The sequence below is a fragment of the Melospiza georgiana genome, chromosome 5, assembly GCF_028018845.1.
Source record: "Melospiza georgiana isolate bMelGeo1 chromosome 5, bMelGeo1.pri, whole genome shotgun sequence".
Classification (NCBI taxonomy): Eukaryota; Metazoa; Chordata; class Aves; order Passeriformes; family Passerellidae; genus Melospiza; species Melospiza georgiana.
In genome coordinates this window covers 34,058,711-34,076,450 of record NC_080434.1, presented here as the reverse complement: position 1 = coordinate 34,076,450, position 17,740 = coordinate 34,058,711, and the positions used below count along the sequence as shown (strand labels likewise).

At 37.3% G+C, this 17,740-nt stretch overlaps 1 protein-coding gene across 2 annotated transcripts in view; it reads left to right on the top strand.

Annotated features, from left to right (window-relative positions):
- INPP4B (inositol polyphosphate-4-phosphatase type II B) overlaps positions 1-16,762 on the top strand; it is a 146,550-nt gene extending 129,788 nt beyond the window's left edge. The window contains exon 23 of one of the 2 annotated variants that reach the window (XM_058024122.1): positions 11,862-16,762. In XM_058024122.1, the coding sequence (XP_057880105.1) occupies positions 11,862-11,994 (133 nt within the window). In that variant the 3' untranslated portion in view covers positions 11,995-16,762. Of the gene's footprint in view, positions 1-10,464; positions 11,786-11,861 lie in introns of those variants that run through there. The other variant, XM_058024123.1, reaches the window with a different exon arrangement.
- Positions 16,763-17,740: the final 978 nt, after the last annotated feature.

Below are 17,740 nucleotides of genomic sequence, written 5' to 3'. Positions count from 1 at the left end.
TCTGTCTGCATTGATGAGCATTCTTGTCTGACAAGTGCAGCTGCTGGCCTGCACTCACATATCTTTAGCTTTATTTGAATCTCATGTCTGCCATCATTAGCAATTCATGCAAGCAGGAAAACCAAAGGAAATAGTTCAAGAAATTCAGAGTGCTTGCATTAACCAACTCCAGTGTTCTGAGAGAGTAGGAAGGATATTATGAACCACATAAAGAGTGCACAAGCCCTGTCCCCTGTGTACGTTAATGAGATAACAAGAGATGCCTGTAGCTCAGCAAAGATAATTTTTTTTAAATTGCTTTTGCTGTTTAATTGCAGCTTTTGTGTTTTATAGATTTTATTTAAGCTATCAGTAGCTGTACATTAATAGTGTATTTAACACAGAATTAAATGCAAGTGGACTAATTTCCATGTGTAAACCAGACTCTGACAAGATGATATGAACTAATAATAAGTTTTTAATAAAGGGTAATTGAGAATAAAGCTATAAGAGTAGTTGAGATCTTTAAAAAAACCCAAACCGAAATTGTTTAGTTACCAGAAGCCTGTAAGTGCTGTCCAACAGACATAGAAGCTCAAGATTATCCAAAAACCAGGGACAGAATCAGCCTGCTCAGACGTTTTTGGAGGGTGGCTGCCCTTTTTCATAGTCCCCTGGCCATGAGCAAGTGCTAGAGAGGACTGTGAGTGCTGACATCCCTCACTCGCCTGGAAAGGCAGTATTATTCCTAATGAGGTTAACGTGGAGTGAGTTGCAATATAATTGAAGGGCATTAGCATTTATTAGAAATTGAAAAGAAAGCGGAATTCCTTAAGGCCTGACATTACAGGCATTTGGAGAGGATGAAATGTTTCTCATTAACAACCTATGTGCTTTTTGGCTGCACTGTAGATTTTTCTGTATGAACACCTGGCCTCTGGCTCGTATTTATTTGATCCAAACCCCTGAAGCATATGAATACGTGTTATTGGTTTTCCTAGTGACTGAAGAAGGCATGGCCAGAAACATGAGCATACCAGAATATATGAATGTAATACAAATGTAATAAGAATGTAATCTTATATACATATAAGAATATAGTTGAGAACTGTATTCTTACAAAGAGAGTGTAAAATCAGAGGCACTGGCATTGCCCCCAGCACAACCTCAATCTGTGTAGTCTAATATTTTGTAGTTATTTCAAAATACAGGGTTTTTCTGGAAAATTGGAGCAGTGTTTAGCTAAAGTCAGAGCACTGCGAGATGATGAAACTCTGAAATGTACCTTGAACTGTTTTCCTTCCAGTGCACATAATAAGCAGTGCATATAATAGAGTAGAAAAATGCACTGCAGACAAAGGTCACTCTCCACCATCCCAGTGAGACATTTGTACCCACTTGCTACTTTCTGTGTCCCATTGTGGGGAAGGAAGGAAGGAATACTCCAACATTGCTATTGGCATGCTGCTTCTTCAGAAGAAAATAATAATGGATGAATGTTTCCCACAAAATCTTGGATGGTTCCTTTTTTTTTTTTTTTTTTATGTTTTGGATTTCTCACAGGAAAACACCCTCTTTTCCCAGTGTTTGCAATTGCCACCAAATGTGGAAAGCCCCATTGCTGTTCTGCTTGGCAGTTGCATATGTGGCTTGCTGAACATGTGCTTGGGAACATTCATACTTAAAATATCTCAAACCCAGAGACTCCAAAGTTTCAGGAATTGGCAGGTTCTGTAGAAGGTCCCAAGGCATTGTCATTTGAACTCTGGTGATAATGTTTCAGCACCACTGGTCATGTGCTTGAGAGAACACAGTCTGCAACACAAGAAAGACTGACTTTATAAAAAACTTAATATGTATCTGATAGTTCAGTCCAGGTCAGGAAATAAATTGCCATTTTTTTCATCTGTCAGAGACTTAGCTCATGGTTAAGTGCTGCTGACAGTGTAGTGAACTCCTCTTGTGCTCAGGGAGTCTTGAGCATAGTTCATAGAGCTTATCCTGAGAACTGCATCTTTGATCTTTGGCAAACTGGCAATTACTGTTACTGCACTGAGCAAAACCATGTCCTTCAGCTCTTTGTAACAGTGAGAAAAATGTACTGTTATTACAGAGAGGAAGGTATTTGCACCTGTGTTATAAATTATTTACTCCTTTCTGCCAGCAAAGATTTAGGAATGGAGAAGGTAAATAAATGGCTTATTGAATTTTTAGTCTTTAGTGATCTCAAATCTTCTGAAAGTCTTTTTTTTTTTCTTGATACTGGGGGAAAAACAGAATGGGCTTTCATCTCTCTATTCTCCCTGTCAGTGCAGTGGTATTTTTGCTTAAAAAGTGAATCTGTGCTAATATTGTCTTTGTGAGATACAATGAACTTCTTAACAAATCTGCAGTAGCATTCAAATAAAGATTTCCTTACAAATGCAGCTTAACAACCAAAGAGAAAATGCTTGTATTCAATATTGTTTAAAAGATTTCAGTTTCAGTTCTCCTCCTTGGTACCTGAGTGAAGAACAGACTCCAAAATTTCAGCCATCTTCTAAAAAGATACTGAAACAAAACAAGTAAGATGAAAGAATTACATTCACTCCTAATTTCTCGTAGAAAGGTTTATTTCTCTAAGTCTCCACATTGTACCTATTAACAGAAAAGATGACAAATGCATTCAAGGCATTTAAATTAGAGTTTTATCCAGCCTTGTCATTTGCCCTGAAGGAAGTACATGGAAAAATAGTGTGTTTCTGATTCAAATGGAATTTTCCTCGCATTTTCCAAAGTTCTCTTAAAATCTACCTGCTGAAGAGAGGAGAAGATGGCTTATTGGTAGTAATGTTGGGACACAATTTTCAGGTTGCTGCAGTCTGCATCCCAGCCTATGCATTTTTTGGATAGGTTGTTTTGGTTAGCTCCCTACCTAACCAAAACAGGGCTGCATTTCTTTTTTTCCTGGTAGCAGCTAAAATCAGATTTAGATGCATTTTTCTTTGTGGCTGGAGAATATATATGTGCACAAATTCACCTTGTATAAATATACCCCCATACTGTGTGCAGCTGGGATCAGAACAGATAAAATCTCAAACTGGTTTTGTGGCTTTAAAAAAATGTGTTAGGTGATTTTTAAAAAAAATCAGTGTGTTAGGTGAAAGTTTTTAATGAACTGGCATTATTTAGCTGAATTATTTAGAGACTAGCAGTTGTCTGTAGTTTATGACTCACACTTTGGTTAATCCCACAAAGAGACTTTGTGACTTGGTGTCATTAATGAAAAGCAGTTGCATTCCTCCTTTCATATATCTCAAAGTGAAGTTGCAAGCAAAAAAACCCAGCAAGTCACAACATTCAAATTTAGAATTCCTGCTGTTCAGCACCCTCCTCCCTTAAAATACCCAAATTAGGGATGCAACATAGATTAAATGATGTTCTGTTTACACCAGCAGTTCTCTGACCTTAATTCTGTCATCCTACCCATAGATTTGAACATCTAGAAATGAATAACAGATTTTAAGCTTCATCTTTCACACATGTCTGTTAACTAGTGTAGGAAGCCCTTTCTGCCTCTTAAATCAGCTTTGCTACTTGTCCTCAGCATGGGGAAAAAGACTAAAAAAATTTTTGCCGAAAGAAAAGGGATGACTCACGAAGATTTATTTTCATGGTCAACAGAAAGTATTTAAACCTGATTTGACATATGAAAGAATTTATCATGGATTTATGTTTCACTGTGCTATGTGAGCTAAATGTATAACTACATCTTCAGTAAAACTCTCTTGCTGTGACAGAAACAGTCTGGAAACAAGTGTGACTCACTAACCAATTATGCCAGTGCCATACCCTTATGGAAGGGAAATGTTGTATCTATTCAGAGCTTACGTGAAGGTCAAACCTGTGGGGTTTTGCTTGGTTGTTTTCCTGCACAGAGATACAGACCACATTTGCTTTAGTGTTGGTTGTACATTAGACTGAATTTGACACCTTGTAAGAGAAGTTTGTCAGGAAAGATTTTGCAACTTTGACCTGAGAAATTCCCATACACATGTAATTGTAATACTTTATAGAAGAGTGTCCAGGAAGATTATTAGAACCATACTTTTTGATAGACAGAGAAACCTTTGTAAAATTGATGTGTAATACTACAGAGGACTATCGGTAAAAAGCAGAATGAAATAGCAAATCCTTTCCTTGGAGTATAGTAGAGGTGAAAATCATGTTTCAGAAACTGCTCTGCTGTCTTGACAGGTAAAGAAGAATCTCCTCTGCAAACCCATCACTTTTCAGTTCTGAAGCTAATCTCTCACACAGTCACCACAATGACTTTGCAGGACTTGAAGCTTCTGGCCACAGTTGTAAATTGAAAACCTCTGGGGATAGATGCTAGAACATGATCTCAGTCATTTTATACAGTGAAATTGTTAAATGTTTCCGGGTGCAGTTTTGGCAGATTAAGTGTGCTCTCAAGTGATTCCAGGGCACTTTGGGAGGTGGCATGACCAGGATACTGTGCCCATGGGGCAGTATCTGCTGTCCATTTTGGCAGATTAAGGGACACAGGCACAGAAAGTCAACTTGGCTTTGCTGTTCAGGTGCTGAGGGTGAATTTCACCTGCTAATGTAGGTGTCCTAAATGCACCAGTGACAAAAATTGTGATTCTAACTGGAATTTTTTCTTTATGTTTCTTGTATTTTCACTATAATAATTTTGTCAATGTTATTTTTTTTACCACATAGATACTCTTTAACATTGAGGGAAAAACATTCTTGAAGGCATTCTGTATCAGTCAAAAATTGCATTCTGCAATCAGCAGAGATTTCTGAAGTGCTAAGATTAACACTGGTAGAGATGTATATCACCCAGTAGCATGTTTTATGCATATTAGGTATAAAGCTTGAAACTGCCCTTTTCCCATCTGTTCTTCAGAGTTAATTGTATGTTAAAAAGTAAACATAGACAAATATAGGGGTGTTGCTCTGTGTGAACCAACAATTTGGGAGATGTTTCCATGGCCCAAAGCTGGAGTGAGTTGTGCTGTTTTGTTGCCTGCAGTGCAGGGTGTGTGCCTCTTGCACTTGCTCTGGGAAATCCAAGCACAGCTAAGCTGATAAAATAGGTCATAAATTTGCACATTTATAATTATTTTGACTTCAAGGAGAACACATACACAGCAGAGCAAAAGAGCAACTGTGTAAATTGAATTTTGACTTCAGCATTCCTTCCAAAGGATCCCCGTCTGTCCATGTCAGCACATAAGACAACAGGGTTTTCCTGGATGTGGTTGTGTGGCTGTAGGACCAAGTGTCTCCTTGCCTGTTATTAAATACTGCTGCAATAGGGTTTCTTTATTAATCTGTTGCTCTGTAGTAAACTGTTAAGGCCTGTTCATAATAGTGCTTAAAACCTGTACCCTGTCCAGCACTGAGCCTCCAGTAGCTTGCTGTCTCTGACCACCTCCTCAAAATTGAATTTTTAGCTCTGTACAGACTGAAACTCTGTAATAGTTTTGAGGCCAAACCCCACAGTTACTTCACAATAGCTGATTTTCAAGATCTAGGTGTCCTATCATCATGACTGCACCATGAATCTGCTGCATGGTCCAACTCAGTGGTCAAGCCTCATATTGTATGAGCTACTTTCCTTTTTATTTCCTAAATAATGCATTAGAAAAGTCATGTGTTATAACCAAGCAAGGAGAGAAGAAAGGAGTGGGGAAATAGAGGATTTCTATTCTAGCAACAAGAGCAGGGAAAAACTTGCAGTACAAAAGGTAAAACAGGAGGAGGGAGTTTAGTGTGACAATTTGATAAAACAGATTTGATAAACAGTCTGGGTTTTTTTGTGTATGTTTAAATAGCAGCTTTCTAAATCACTGACTGAATTTCTCAGTATTCTTAGATCTAACACTGCTTATCAGTTTCAGCAATTCTAGTTGTTTTGAGCTGAGATTATAGGATCATGTAAGCAGCAAAAATTGATTTCTAGCATCTTCTACTTTATTTAATGCCATGTAGATTTGAGGGAAAAAAATTTAAGTTATTAAATGCGTATCAGAAAAAGAATAATTTTAAAGATCATTGATACAAAAGATGTCTCTGCTGATTCCCCTCCCTTAGCTTCTATTTTGAAACAATGCAGAACCATTTTTTGTTCTTAAAAATTGTTGGAGGTTTATTGCATCAACTTCATATTTCAAAATAAAATTTCGCTTCCCGATATTCCTTTATATGTTTTATCTGAGTTCTGCTCTGATACTGAAATCCTTCAGGACTAGGCTGATACCTGTTTATTTCCTTCTGCATAATATTTTATTCTTCTAGATGTGCTAGTGCAGCAGCTTGGTAATGGCTAGGAGATGTTCACAAGGATCCCACATTTTCTCTTTGAAAAAGTTAAGGCTGCCTTCTTGAACTGTAGTGCTGTACATTGATACAGGTGATTATTCTCTGAAGTGTTCCAGTCAATCCCAGTAACATGTATCATGTAGAAATTAGGATGCTTTCATTCCAAAAACTTCTTAAGAGAAGCTGCTTCTTGAAAGCTGCTTATGAACTTGACTGTCTTGAAATAAAAGGAATAGGTAAGTTATCAAAATTGTGTAAGACTGAGAACTGTTAGCAATCCTTTCTATTTGAAGAAATGTCTCTACTATTACCAGATGGCACTCTAGAGAAGCAACTTACTTTTGCTATTTTTCTGTGTCAGCACGGAAGTTTAACAAGAAAAACACATCAGGACCAGAAAAACCTTGCTTGAATCTGTCTACAAAAAAAAGGGAAATTCCCATAAAGTACAAGTGCAGTAGGACATGAATTCAAACTGTAGTCACCACTAGCACGTGAGACACCTGTTAATAGAAAGCTGCCTATTTATTCCACCTGAAGAAATCGTGTAGAAGAGTTCAACATTTCCAGTGTTGCTAATAACTGTAGCTGGAAAAGTTCTAAAAAATAAGCATACATCCCAAAATGTGAAAATCATCTCCTCCAAAAACCTTGCTCAGGGACATCAGTGTGACTGATAATCAAAAGCCAGAATGTGCTCTCATGTGTGTGCTTGACTCTCTTAAGGACTTGAGAGGCTTTTTCCTCACACCATTTTCATCATCTCTGCTTCACTACTTTGAGGTCCAAATAATTTATCAGCTGAATTTGAAAGAACAAAAAATACCTGCTGTTTTGCCTTTGTCTCATTTGATAAGCATGTAGCAACTCCTAACAGGAGTTTAGGATGATAAAACATCAAATGAGATAGAAGGCAGGCTGAAATGCTTATATTGTCATTAACTTACAGAACCCTTGGCTGCTACAATGTGTTTGTGCTGTGCTGGAGGTCTCAAATGAACAATTTGAGAGTAAATGAATAAAAATTGTATGATAGGTTAGTGGGGTGTTCATGACTCCAGATGTTGCAAACTTAGAAGGTTTCACTACTTCTGTTTAAATTATTTGTAAAATAGAAACTTGCTGGTTATTTTGCAAGTTTTCTTCCTTCCTTCCTTTTGCTGTTAAAGTACAATTTGTGATGGAGATAACGTCTGAAACTATGGCTGTATCTTCACACCTTAGCATGTAGCACTCTTAGCACTCAGTTCTGGTTGTGCTGTCAGTCAGAAGCCAAATGAATCCAGCTGATAGGGCACTAGTGGGATTTCTGCTGCTTGCAGTAAAACTCCTCCAGGGTTGGGTGAGCCAGGGGAAGCAATGTTATGGTGTTGACAGCTGGGTGTAGGTCTTTGCTTTGGTCAATAGTCACTGCAGAGGACACTTTGGGGTGTGTTGGAAGGCACTGGCACTGCACTGCACTGAGAAATATTGGCACACCCTAGCAAGGCATCTGACCCTGATCAAATATTCCTCCTCAATTAAAAGCATGTGTAGCTATTCTGCTTAGCTTGTTCTTAGGAAGCTAATAATGGACTTGGATCCTCTTGCTCTATTTTGAGGACATCTTATTGAATCATGCATTGAATGATGTGACTAATTTGTGGAACAGAGTGCCTGTGCATCAGCTGTTCACAGTTGCTTTCCTGGGGGGAAGATAAACTTTTTATGTTAAAAGACACCGATCATTCTTTTCAGCATATCAAAGAACAAATGTGCTGTAGGCTTTTCTGTTGAAAAAAAAAAAAAAGAGAACAAATGGCTTTTATCTGTATTTCCATCATTACTCCTGCATAAATCTCACTGAAGCTAATGTGACTTGTAGCAATGCGGATAAAAGCCAGACACTGTTGAGATGTGGAGTCCAACAGAGCAAGGCACACCACAGAAGCAGGAGGGTTCATCCCTGTAGGAACAACCTGCAAGTGTGTGACTCAGCCTGCTTGGAATGAACCATTGGTGTGCAAAGCCAGGGCTCTCCAGATTGATGTAAACAATCAATCTGATTAATGCAGTGGCTATGCAAGCTGCTGAATGCTCAACTTTACTGCTGCCCAGATGGATTTCTCCAGAAGAAAAAAGTTTGGTGTGTGCATCCACTCAGCCATAGGAGCACACATGATGTCTGTGATGGAAGGGGATGCAGGGCAAACAAAAATCACCTGGACTCTGTGACTGGGAAGGAAGAGATGGGACTGGGAGGGTTGAGCTGGACTTCTCATGAGTTGTGGGCATAAGGGGAGTAAGCTGAAACCTGCAGGCTCACCTTGAAGAGTTGGAAGGGAGTGAGGGGACAGTGTCAAAGGGACAAACCTGTGGGATGCTGTGGAGATTAAAAAAAAAAAGGAAAACCAGCAAGCAGCAGGTTCTTAAAAAGTATATAGAAATACATAATGGAGGACAACATTAACTGGGAACAATAAAGTTAATCCTCCCAGCTGATCACAAATAGTAATGTCACTGTGAGCAAAAGAGGAAGGAAGTTCTGTAGGTGGGCCCTAGGACAGAGGCATAGCTGGGGCAGTCTGATAGAGAAACACAGAATTACTTATTTCAGTATTGACAAGGCCAATAAATCATGCAATTAGCTTAATTTCTTGATAGTTTCTGAGATAATGTCTTCAGCAAAGTCTGAGTTCTGCCCAACTTCTATCCATGGACACTTGAGATCTGTAGAACAAAAGCAGCAAACACCCTGCCACCAGCAATTACTTTGACCTAGATGAAAATAGCAGGGATTTTATTTTTTATCTCTTATTTTGCTATTTAAAATAGTATGTATTGATCCCTTTATTAGTGTAACATACAGACTGAAGTTCAAAGCAAAGAATAAGCCTAAGAACTTATTATGGAAGGCTTGTTCAAAAGAGAAATTGGGCAAGGAAAGGTTTTGATGAACCCCCCTTGCCTAGGGTTCCACCTGCAAATGCAGTTCTTGCACGTCTCTTGCTATCCAAGCTTAAGAAATGTAGCGTTGCCCTTTAACACACAAGTCAGAAGGCAGGCTTTCTGTAAGGTGATGTGGCTGCTGCTGTTTTCAGAGTATCCTTTTCATCTTACCTGCAGCTGTGGGACAGTAAAGATAATGTCTGCCAGCTTTTTCTCTCTTGAAAGCGAGAGCATACTTGTGACGTGTGCTTCTGAAAGGGCACTGCATTGGCATCTATATATTTGGATATTCTCAAGTCCACATTTAAAAATGGCAAGTTATCTTTTAATCATAGGATATTCATTGTAAATAGAAAAAAAAAAAATCTTGCCAGTCCTTGCTGCCCAAAGGAAGTCTATAAACAGGACTCCTGAGGGTATGCAAGTAAGCTTCAGAGGAATTGAAGAAGTGTGGTTGCAGTGTGAGTAATTCTACTTACAGAGAATCTGTCAAGAATATAAAAGGAAAGCCTGGCAGTGGAAGTGTCCCTGTTGCTCTGGTAGGACAAAGACCACACAATCCAGTGTGATTCAGTAGAACTTCCTTGTAAGTAGATTAGGTCCTCCCTGTCTTGACTGATAAAGATACAAGGTGATTTACTTACAGGAATGTGTGCAAGCCTCTGAATAAAAAGAACTGCTATTGACTTTGAGTCACCAGCAGTGATGAATTTTTGAAGTCAGTTTACCATCGTTTAATACTATTTTAGAATAGCTGTTAGTGTGTGGCCTTTTCATTTCTGCCAATAAACTTCCTAATAGGTACTGAAGCAGGACTGAAAAGCCTGTGAACACCATGGAGACGTTATTTGTTCAGTGTTGCATTATGCCGTACTCATGATCTTTTTTTCTTTGCTTCCTTAACTTTTTTTTTAAACCTCCTTATTTCATTTCTGTTCAGTGTGTGTGTTGATTTTAGTGATGGTGTAGTTCATTGTGGAAGTGATTTAATGTTCACTTGTGAATACTACTCCAAGGCACCTAGTAGCATTAATATGTTAGTAGCTGCCCAGTGATCATGCTTCCCGTGTCAGCTGTAGAACACAAAAGTTATACTGGAAGTACTTAGATAAATCTATTTCCTCAAAATGGCTGTGTACTTTCATTTTGTCAAAATGCCTGCGTGTTGGCTTTCTTTGCTGCTGAAATGCTGTTCTATCTGTTCCTAACTTCCCTGTTTAACAGCAGACAGACCCAGGGAGCACTGACTGAATCGGATGATCCCGAAACAGGCTGTCTAACTGATAACAAGCCAACTTCTCGACACTTCTATCCTGTCGCCTTGCTGCTTGTCAGCTCACACCTGCTGGTTGTGTGGCTTATTTTAAGTCTTGCTTTGCTATTAGCCAAATATCAATAAACTTTACTTGTGTTCCTTTCTTTTCTACAAACAGCAACGAACTAACTCTAGAAAAAAAGAATCATGTTGTAATATTTCTACAGTCTCAGACCCCAAGGATTCATCTTTAAGATTCCAATGTCTGAAATGTACTGTGTTTTCATTCTTTTTTTCTGAACCCCAAGAAGTATACTATGCATTGAGTGAATTGATTTGCTCTTTCTGTTCATGGTAAAGCTTTCCCACTGTAATTAGCGCAAAGAAAGCCCACTTACAATGCTGTCACTGTATAGAAGTTGTGGAATCCTGAATGCTTGAATCCCTCTTTCCAGAGTAATTAGTCTGACAAAAAAAAAAAATAAAAATTTGCACAACACAAACTAACCCCTAGACAAATATGGCAGGGCAATGGTTTGTGAGACTTATCTTCCGTTGTGTTTTTTCATTGTAACTAGCTGATGGGATTGTTTTCGTTTAATAAATTATTATTACTTTGCTACAACTAACCCTTTTCTGTAGAGTAAATAGAATATACTAAGTTCTGTTTTGTAATGAAATTAGCCTGTTTGTAATTGTTGCTTTAGTTGCTTTTGCTTTCAATACACTTTTATATTCTTTTTAACAAAGTCCTGTTTATGTCTTGATGCACCACTTTGGCACTTGTGACTTTTGTACTGTATGTGAACGAACATCCTTCCTTTATAAAGCAGAGAGGTGGATTGGGCTGTTTGAAAAGCCATTCTCTCTTTTTTTCATTGCAAAGCTGAACATACAGCAAATGAAGCAGAGATGAAACTTTCCTTCACTAATCTCTAGGGCCAGACTTAATAAAATTCCTTATTCCTAGAATGCGCATTTTAGGGCAATGTATACTCACACATATATAGCAAATCAATTGAAAAAAAAAGGTATGAAAAGGTTTAAAAGGCAAATATATTTCTGGAATTAGAACAAAATGTATCATTAAAGTATTTAAATTTTTTTACTGAACTTTAAACCGCAAGGGCAGATATATTAGGGGGGATGGAAAATCTTATCACCTATTTCTGAGGGCAATAACTGTACTGGGCCTGGCCTTGGATTTAATTCTGTAAGATGTATCATCACTCATGGAAAACAAAAATGTAGAGTTGAATCCTTGTTATTTTTACTTCAACTGTTGCTGAAACTCTGCAATGAACAAATAAAGCATATTTATTTATTCTATGTTTCATGAAGTTGTACTTTTTCCCCCTTTCACTAGAGAAGGATGCCGCATAGAGAATGTTCTGAAGAATGTCAAATGCAGAAAGTATGCATTCAACATGATACAGCTGATGGCTTTCCCAAAGTACTACAGACCTCCAGAGGGGACATATGGAAAAGCTGACACCTAAGTTTAACAAAAGTGTAATCAGGAGCATGTATCATGCTAATTAGTGAATATAACAACTGCTGTTTATGACATATGAATTGGGAATGTATGACCTGTGGAGGTGTTATTTTTAGCAGGCTTTATCATTTTACACTGAAATTAATCTGATTAGTCATTATGAAATAAAACCATGAAAAAGCAATGGACTGGATATTCTGAAAATCGAATATATTCAACTTATCTTTGTGAAATTGAAGCTTAGTATGACTCATAAGCCAGTTGGAATTAGTTTCTGGGGTCATTTGATTGAAGATTAAAAAGGGAAATGGCATTTGCTGTAGGAACAGAGATTAGTAATCTGGAAGGTGGCATTCTGACTCCAAACCAAACCCTGAGATTTGATTTAAGAGGTATTTTACTGCTGGAAAAGGTGTTTTCTGTAACCAGCAGAGCACTGAGGTCTTGATCACTAAGGATTAAACCCTTCACAGAAATGTTTATGAAAGATGCTAATGATAATACCTGGGCTAAATATAATTTTGGTAATTACAATTAGCTTCTTTACATAAGCATGGTAACTTCATAATGTGTTTTTAGTAATTGCAGACTGTAATTTCAGTAATTCCATTTTGATTCCCTGCGGTTCATTTGGATATATCACTCTTGGTTTTCTGTACCCCAGCCAAATACTACTTATTTCACTTTCACATAGATCACACTGCAATCAGGGCGATTAATTCCACAAGTAATGTGACTTGAATTTCACCTCCTCTTTAGTGTAAACCCTTAAAAGCAAATTTTCTTTTGTGCTAGGGAAAATAAGTTGTATATACAGGAGTTAATGTATCTTTAGACTCTGAAAACTTGTATGTTATTAGAAAGCCTAAAATAAATGTTATGAGTAAACTGCTGTACTAGGACTAGTTAGCCACAGCAGCTGATTTATATAAAATTTGTAATGCTGCAGGTAGACACTCTAGGATGAAGAGCTATCAGCTTTAAAAATGAATGTTAATGTTCTGCCAGCTGGTGTTAATCCTGAAATTTGTCTTGCAAAGAACATTTGTGTTTTATAATTGTGTCTATTTACTTCTATTTACCTTCTTCTGCCTCCCAGAGAGGAATACAATTTAAAATTCCCAAGTATTCACTGGTTACTGACCTTTATGCAATGCCTTCTTTTTATATCTAGAGCAGAAGTATGAGAAATGTAGCCTAGTGAAACTACCCTGGGAATTTGAGCATCTGTAAGAAATTGTAATTGCCATGGATAAAGAAGTAAATGTTTGCTTACTCCTATGGAAGTCAAAGAAATCTCTATACACCGTGACTTTTAATTTGTTCTTTTTAATCCATTAATATTCATTACTGGGTATAAATCTGTAACTGTAACAGAATTTAAGAGCCTGATTCTGCAAATTCTATTTGGGTGATCCATGGAACTGATCTATCATTTGCCTAAAATTAAATCCATCTTGTGTATTTGCAAGATCAGGCTTTGGAGTTTGTAGGAAAACATCAGAAAGAGAGCCTTGTTCTAATACTCATTGACTTCAGTGGAGCCAGAAATTCACCTATACAATACATTAACTAATTGGAATGATTTTTTCCAAGAAAAGTAGGTAATGTAAGTAGTGTTTTGGTGCATTAGTTTTTTATTTCTATTATATAATATGCTGTCATTAACTGCTTCCTTTTTCTTGGAATGTATTCAGTATATGTCAGAAGAGTTGACAATGCATCACAGATAAGCTCAGACTGATGAGAACATAATGCCTTGATTTCTTCTTGTCATGTACCAGTAGAAGTGGACAATACTCATTGGGTGGCTGGATATGTGCATAAATTAGTGTTTGTCTATTAATATAATGTAGCTGATCTGTGTGAAACTTTTTTGTGAATTTATGGAACATAATCTTTCCTAGAAAAGTAATTTTTCTTCTGTCAGGCTGCTGCACTAACCCTCAGTATATACATGTTTATTATTAGCTTAAAAAACCCCTACATATGCAGTTTAGAGATAGAGATAAATTCCTTATGGGTCTCTGAAATAACCCCCAGGCATGCAGTAGAGAATGCCAACCATTGCACAGTAATTCTGAAACTGTAAAAATCTCAGTGGAGATGGTGCTCTTTGCTGGGTGCTATAGGTACCTAGACTTCTTTATCTGAGTCCCATTGGCATTCTGTCAAATTTAAAATATGAAATTATTCTAGATTTTCTTGTCAGGAAAATAGTCTTTCAAGATTTTGCCTCAGCATTTTAACCCTGCCCAGGCTCTAAATTGCTGTTATCACTACCATGTTATTTTTGTGTTGAAATTGTTTTTCACGCTGAAGCCATGGATTTGATGAGGAGAAAGAAAAAATGGCACTGGATTGCTATCCTTTTTGTTTTAACAACCATTCACAGTATGTTCTTGTGAAATTAAATAAATCCCTTATTTGCTAAAGATAATTAATTAGACAAAACCACAAATACATCAGTCAGCTGCAGTGAAGCCTCGTGCTTGGGCCATTACAGAAGAGTTGCCTGAGTTCTGTGCTAAATAGTGCTGAAATTTTTCTCACTAATATTTGGATTGGAACATCTTGTTGTAGGTCAGGAGAGCTTTGTAAAACCTGCAGAAGTGCTCCAAGTCTCCTGGAAAAACCTCGTTGCTGCAGTAGCAAAACAGGCCCAAAGATTTTGTTGTTTGGTCAGTGCCTGCTGGGGCTACTGTGGTCCCTGTGGGCGAAGGCTGTGCCATCAGCTGACCATGGATTCAAAATTTTGGGGTTTTCTGGTTTGCCTTTTATGAAGAAACAAAGAGGGGCTTGCTGCAGGTTGATGGTTGTGTTACATGGAGTACATTTACTCTTTGTAGCAGCTGCTCCCTGCTGTAGCCCTGTGGGTTGTTTGAGTGTCTGACCGAGGAGTTAAATCATCCCTGGGGTCTTGCACATTATCTTCTAGCTCACTGTGCATTTCAGTGCACAACTTAATTTTTATGAGCAAACTACATTGTTTGTCTTGCAGAGGGATAAGATAAGCAGAGCGATTTTGATGGTGGCTCCACAAAAACTGTTCCATAACTGCTGTCTTAAAACTTTTGTAAGGTATCAAATAATCTGCTTTTAGAGGAGGGCAGTTCTCAAGGGCTAGAAGACGAAAATTCAAAAATACATCTGGCATCTAAAGCCAAATCTTGTCTTAGAGATGATATTATTTGTAGAAATCAAATCAGGATCTGTCTCGAGGAATCCTGAAATAAGGGCTTCTAGCTTTCAATATTTGTACAATGCATCACACACTTACATGGGGGTTTTGTACCACAGAGTAGTGACTAAATAGAGAGCTAGTCTAAAATACCTAAAAACATAAGGAAAGGAATGTTAAAGTATGTGTTTTCCCCAGAAATGATTGTAATATTGTTATAATACATGTCTATGAGTGACATTATATTATCTATTGTTTATAATACATGTTTATGACTGACATTAAGCAGGCAGGTCTTTTTTTTTTTGAAGTCTTTTGAGGAATTTAAAATACATTCTGATTAATGTTCATACTTTGGCTTTTATGGAGCAATTAGAAAGCAAAAATTTTTAATCATGTTATGTGATTTTTGTCTACATGAAGCTATGTATTTTGACAGAATCCTAGCAATGTCTGTGTTATAAAAAAAAATAATTTAGGAGGACAGCTGAAACAAAATATTAACTGGGAAGTAGCCTTAATGAAGCCCTTTGCAATGTTAATTTTTTTCTATCTGAATTTTGCCATTACATAAGTGAAATGAGGAAATTAACAAACAATTTTGTCTCTAAATCAATCTCTCCTGATGAAAATTCACTTAGTTGCAGTGGAATAACTTGTAATGATATTCTAAATCTTCACTAGTAATTTTGGTATAAAGAAGTGCAACACTCCATTCTGAAGCCTACTCTATAATATGCCTATTAAAAGTTTCAGGAAAAAAATATTTTTATTTCTAGATTAAACACAAGTTCCAGGAAATCCTTTGCTCCATTTTAAAAAAAGCATAAAATGCACTGAACATCAACCAGTGTAATAAAGAAAGGAATTGCATTGAAAACTATGCAGCAAAATTACTTGTGTGAATTAATGTATGTAATCACTTAACAGTCTTATACGTACATTGTGTCAGTTGGTTATGTTGTAAACTTGAAACTATTGATATTTATATTTATGCTCTTTTTTATTATAAAGAAGTGCACTGTATAGGTAGTGCCATGAGACATGTTTGCATCTTGCTTTTCACTTCCTTGCAGCTTAAAAGCAGATGTTTACAATGGAAATGCTTTAAAGTAATTTGCTGTTCTCGAAAACACAAACTTACCTTGTATATTGCGTGTTTACAAAAAAAAAAAATCATACAAATGCTTTTTTAGAGAGAAAAAAGTCACAGACTTCAGTCCTTAAAACACTGGGGTTTTTCCCTTAGCCGTACAACACCTCAACTGTTGTGCTGCCAAGCATTTGGCTTGCACTCTGCAGGATTCAAACATTTATTTTCTCTTTCTTTCATAGCATCTGCTGAATAAGTAATATAACAGCCATGACTATCAGCATGATACTCATGATCCAAGTTAAAAACTTACATTTGCTCAGATATGAGCAAATACTTCGGAATAAATGAACTGTAAGACACTTGTGAACCAGGGTCTCCCTATTCCTAAGAGCTGAAACATAAGGCACAGGATTTGTGTGCTGACTGGGAAAAAAGGTTACAGTTGGAGTCTATGCTAAAAGAGTGCTCTGGCCGTGCTAGGTTCAGAGCAGTGGTGTTTGATTACTCCTTCCATGCATGCAAAATGCCTTAAAAGTTTTCAGCACTTCTGTTTATGAATCGTCTGACTTTAAAACTTTTAAAATCCCAAATTACTTTGGTACTTGTTTTCCTTTTGTGTAGCTGTTCCTTGTGATGTTCCTGTCTTACATTCTGGAGCACACAGGGCTGTGTATCAGTAACATTAACAGGACCTCAGTCCGCAGCATGTGTTTGTCCAGAGAAACAAAGCACAACTATAGGAATTCAATGCTTTTTATATTTCAGGGTTTATCAGTTTTGTTTCATTGCTGTCTGTAAGCCATGTCCATTGTACACTATGTGTATATTTTTATTTAAATAAATTTAATGTTTATTTTTTATGTTTCTGACTTTTTTGTTCGTTATTCATTCTTCATTGTCATTGCGGTGGTGTTGCCCAGAGGGAGGGTTGTCCATGCTGATGAGAGTGTGTTCCCTCCTAAAGCAGTTGGGGGAAGCCCACTCACAGGTCTCATCACCTCTAGGAGCAAGGATTTAAGAAAAGTTCTGAAATAACATTTAAAAGCCGGCAATGGGCAAAAATTAATAGTTCATATTCTTCTTAGTCTTACCATAACTTTCATCTCAGAACCAGGTGGGTCACGCATTTTCTAGTTCAAAGCAAACAAAACATTCACATGCCCATAAGGAGATCCCTTTCACATAACTGTTGATCTTTAATTCAGGTGGGATCAAGGCTTTTCATAATGAAGACTTTTTAAAAGGTGATGTGTCATGCTTTGTCTGGTATCACATCTTCACCATCTCAGCAAATTATTTCCTTGGGAAATAATTATGGATTGCTTCTGTGCTGTTTTCTTGAGTTTCTGTTGGAATCTGGATTTATTATATGATCTCTCACCACAATGAAAGGTAAGTTCCCTATGGCTGGCTGAAATGTAGCAAACAGATCTTCTGTTTTGGTATATGATAAAATGTGGCTCATCTGTACTG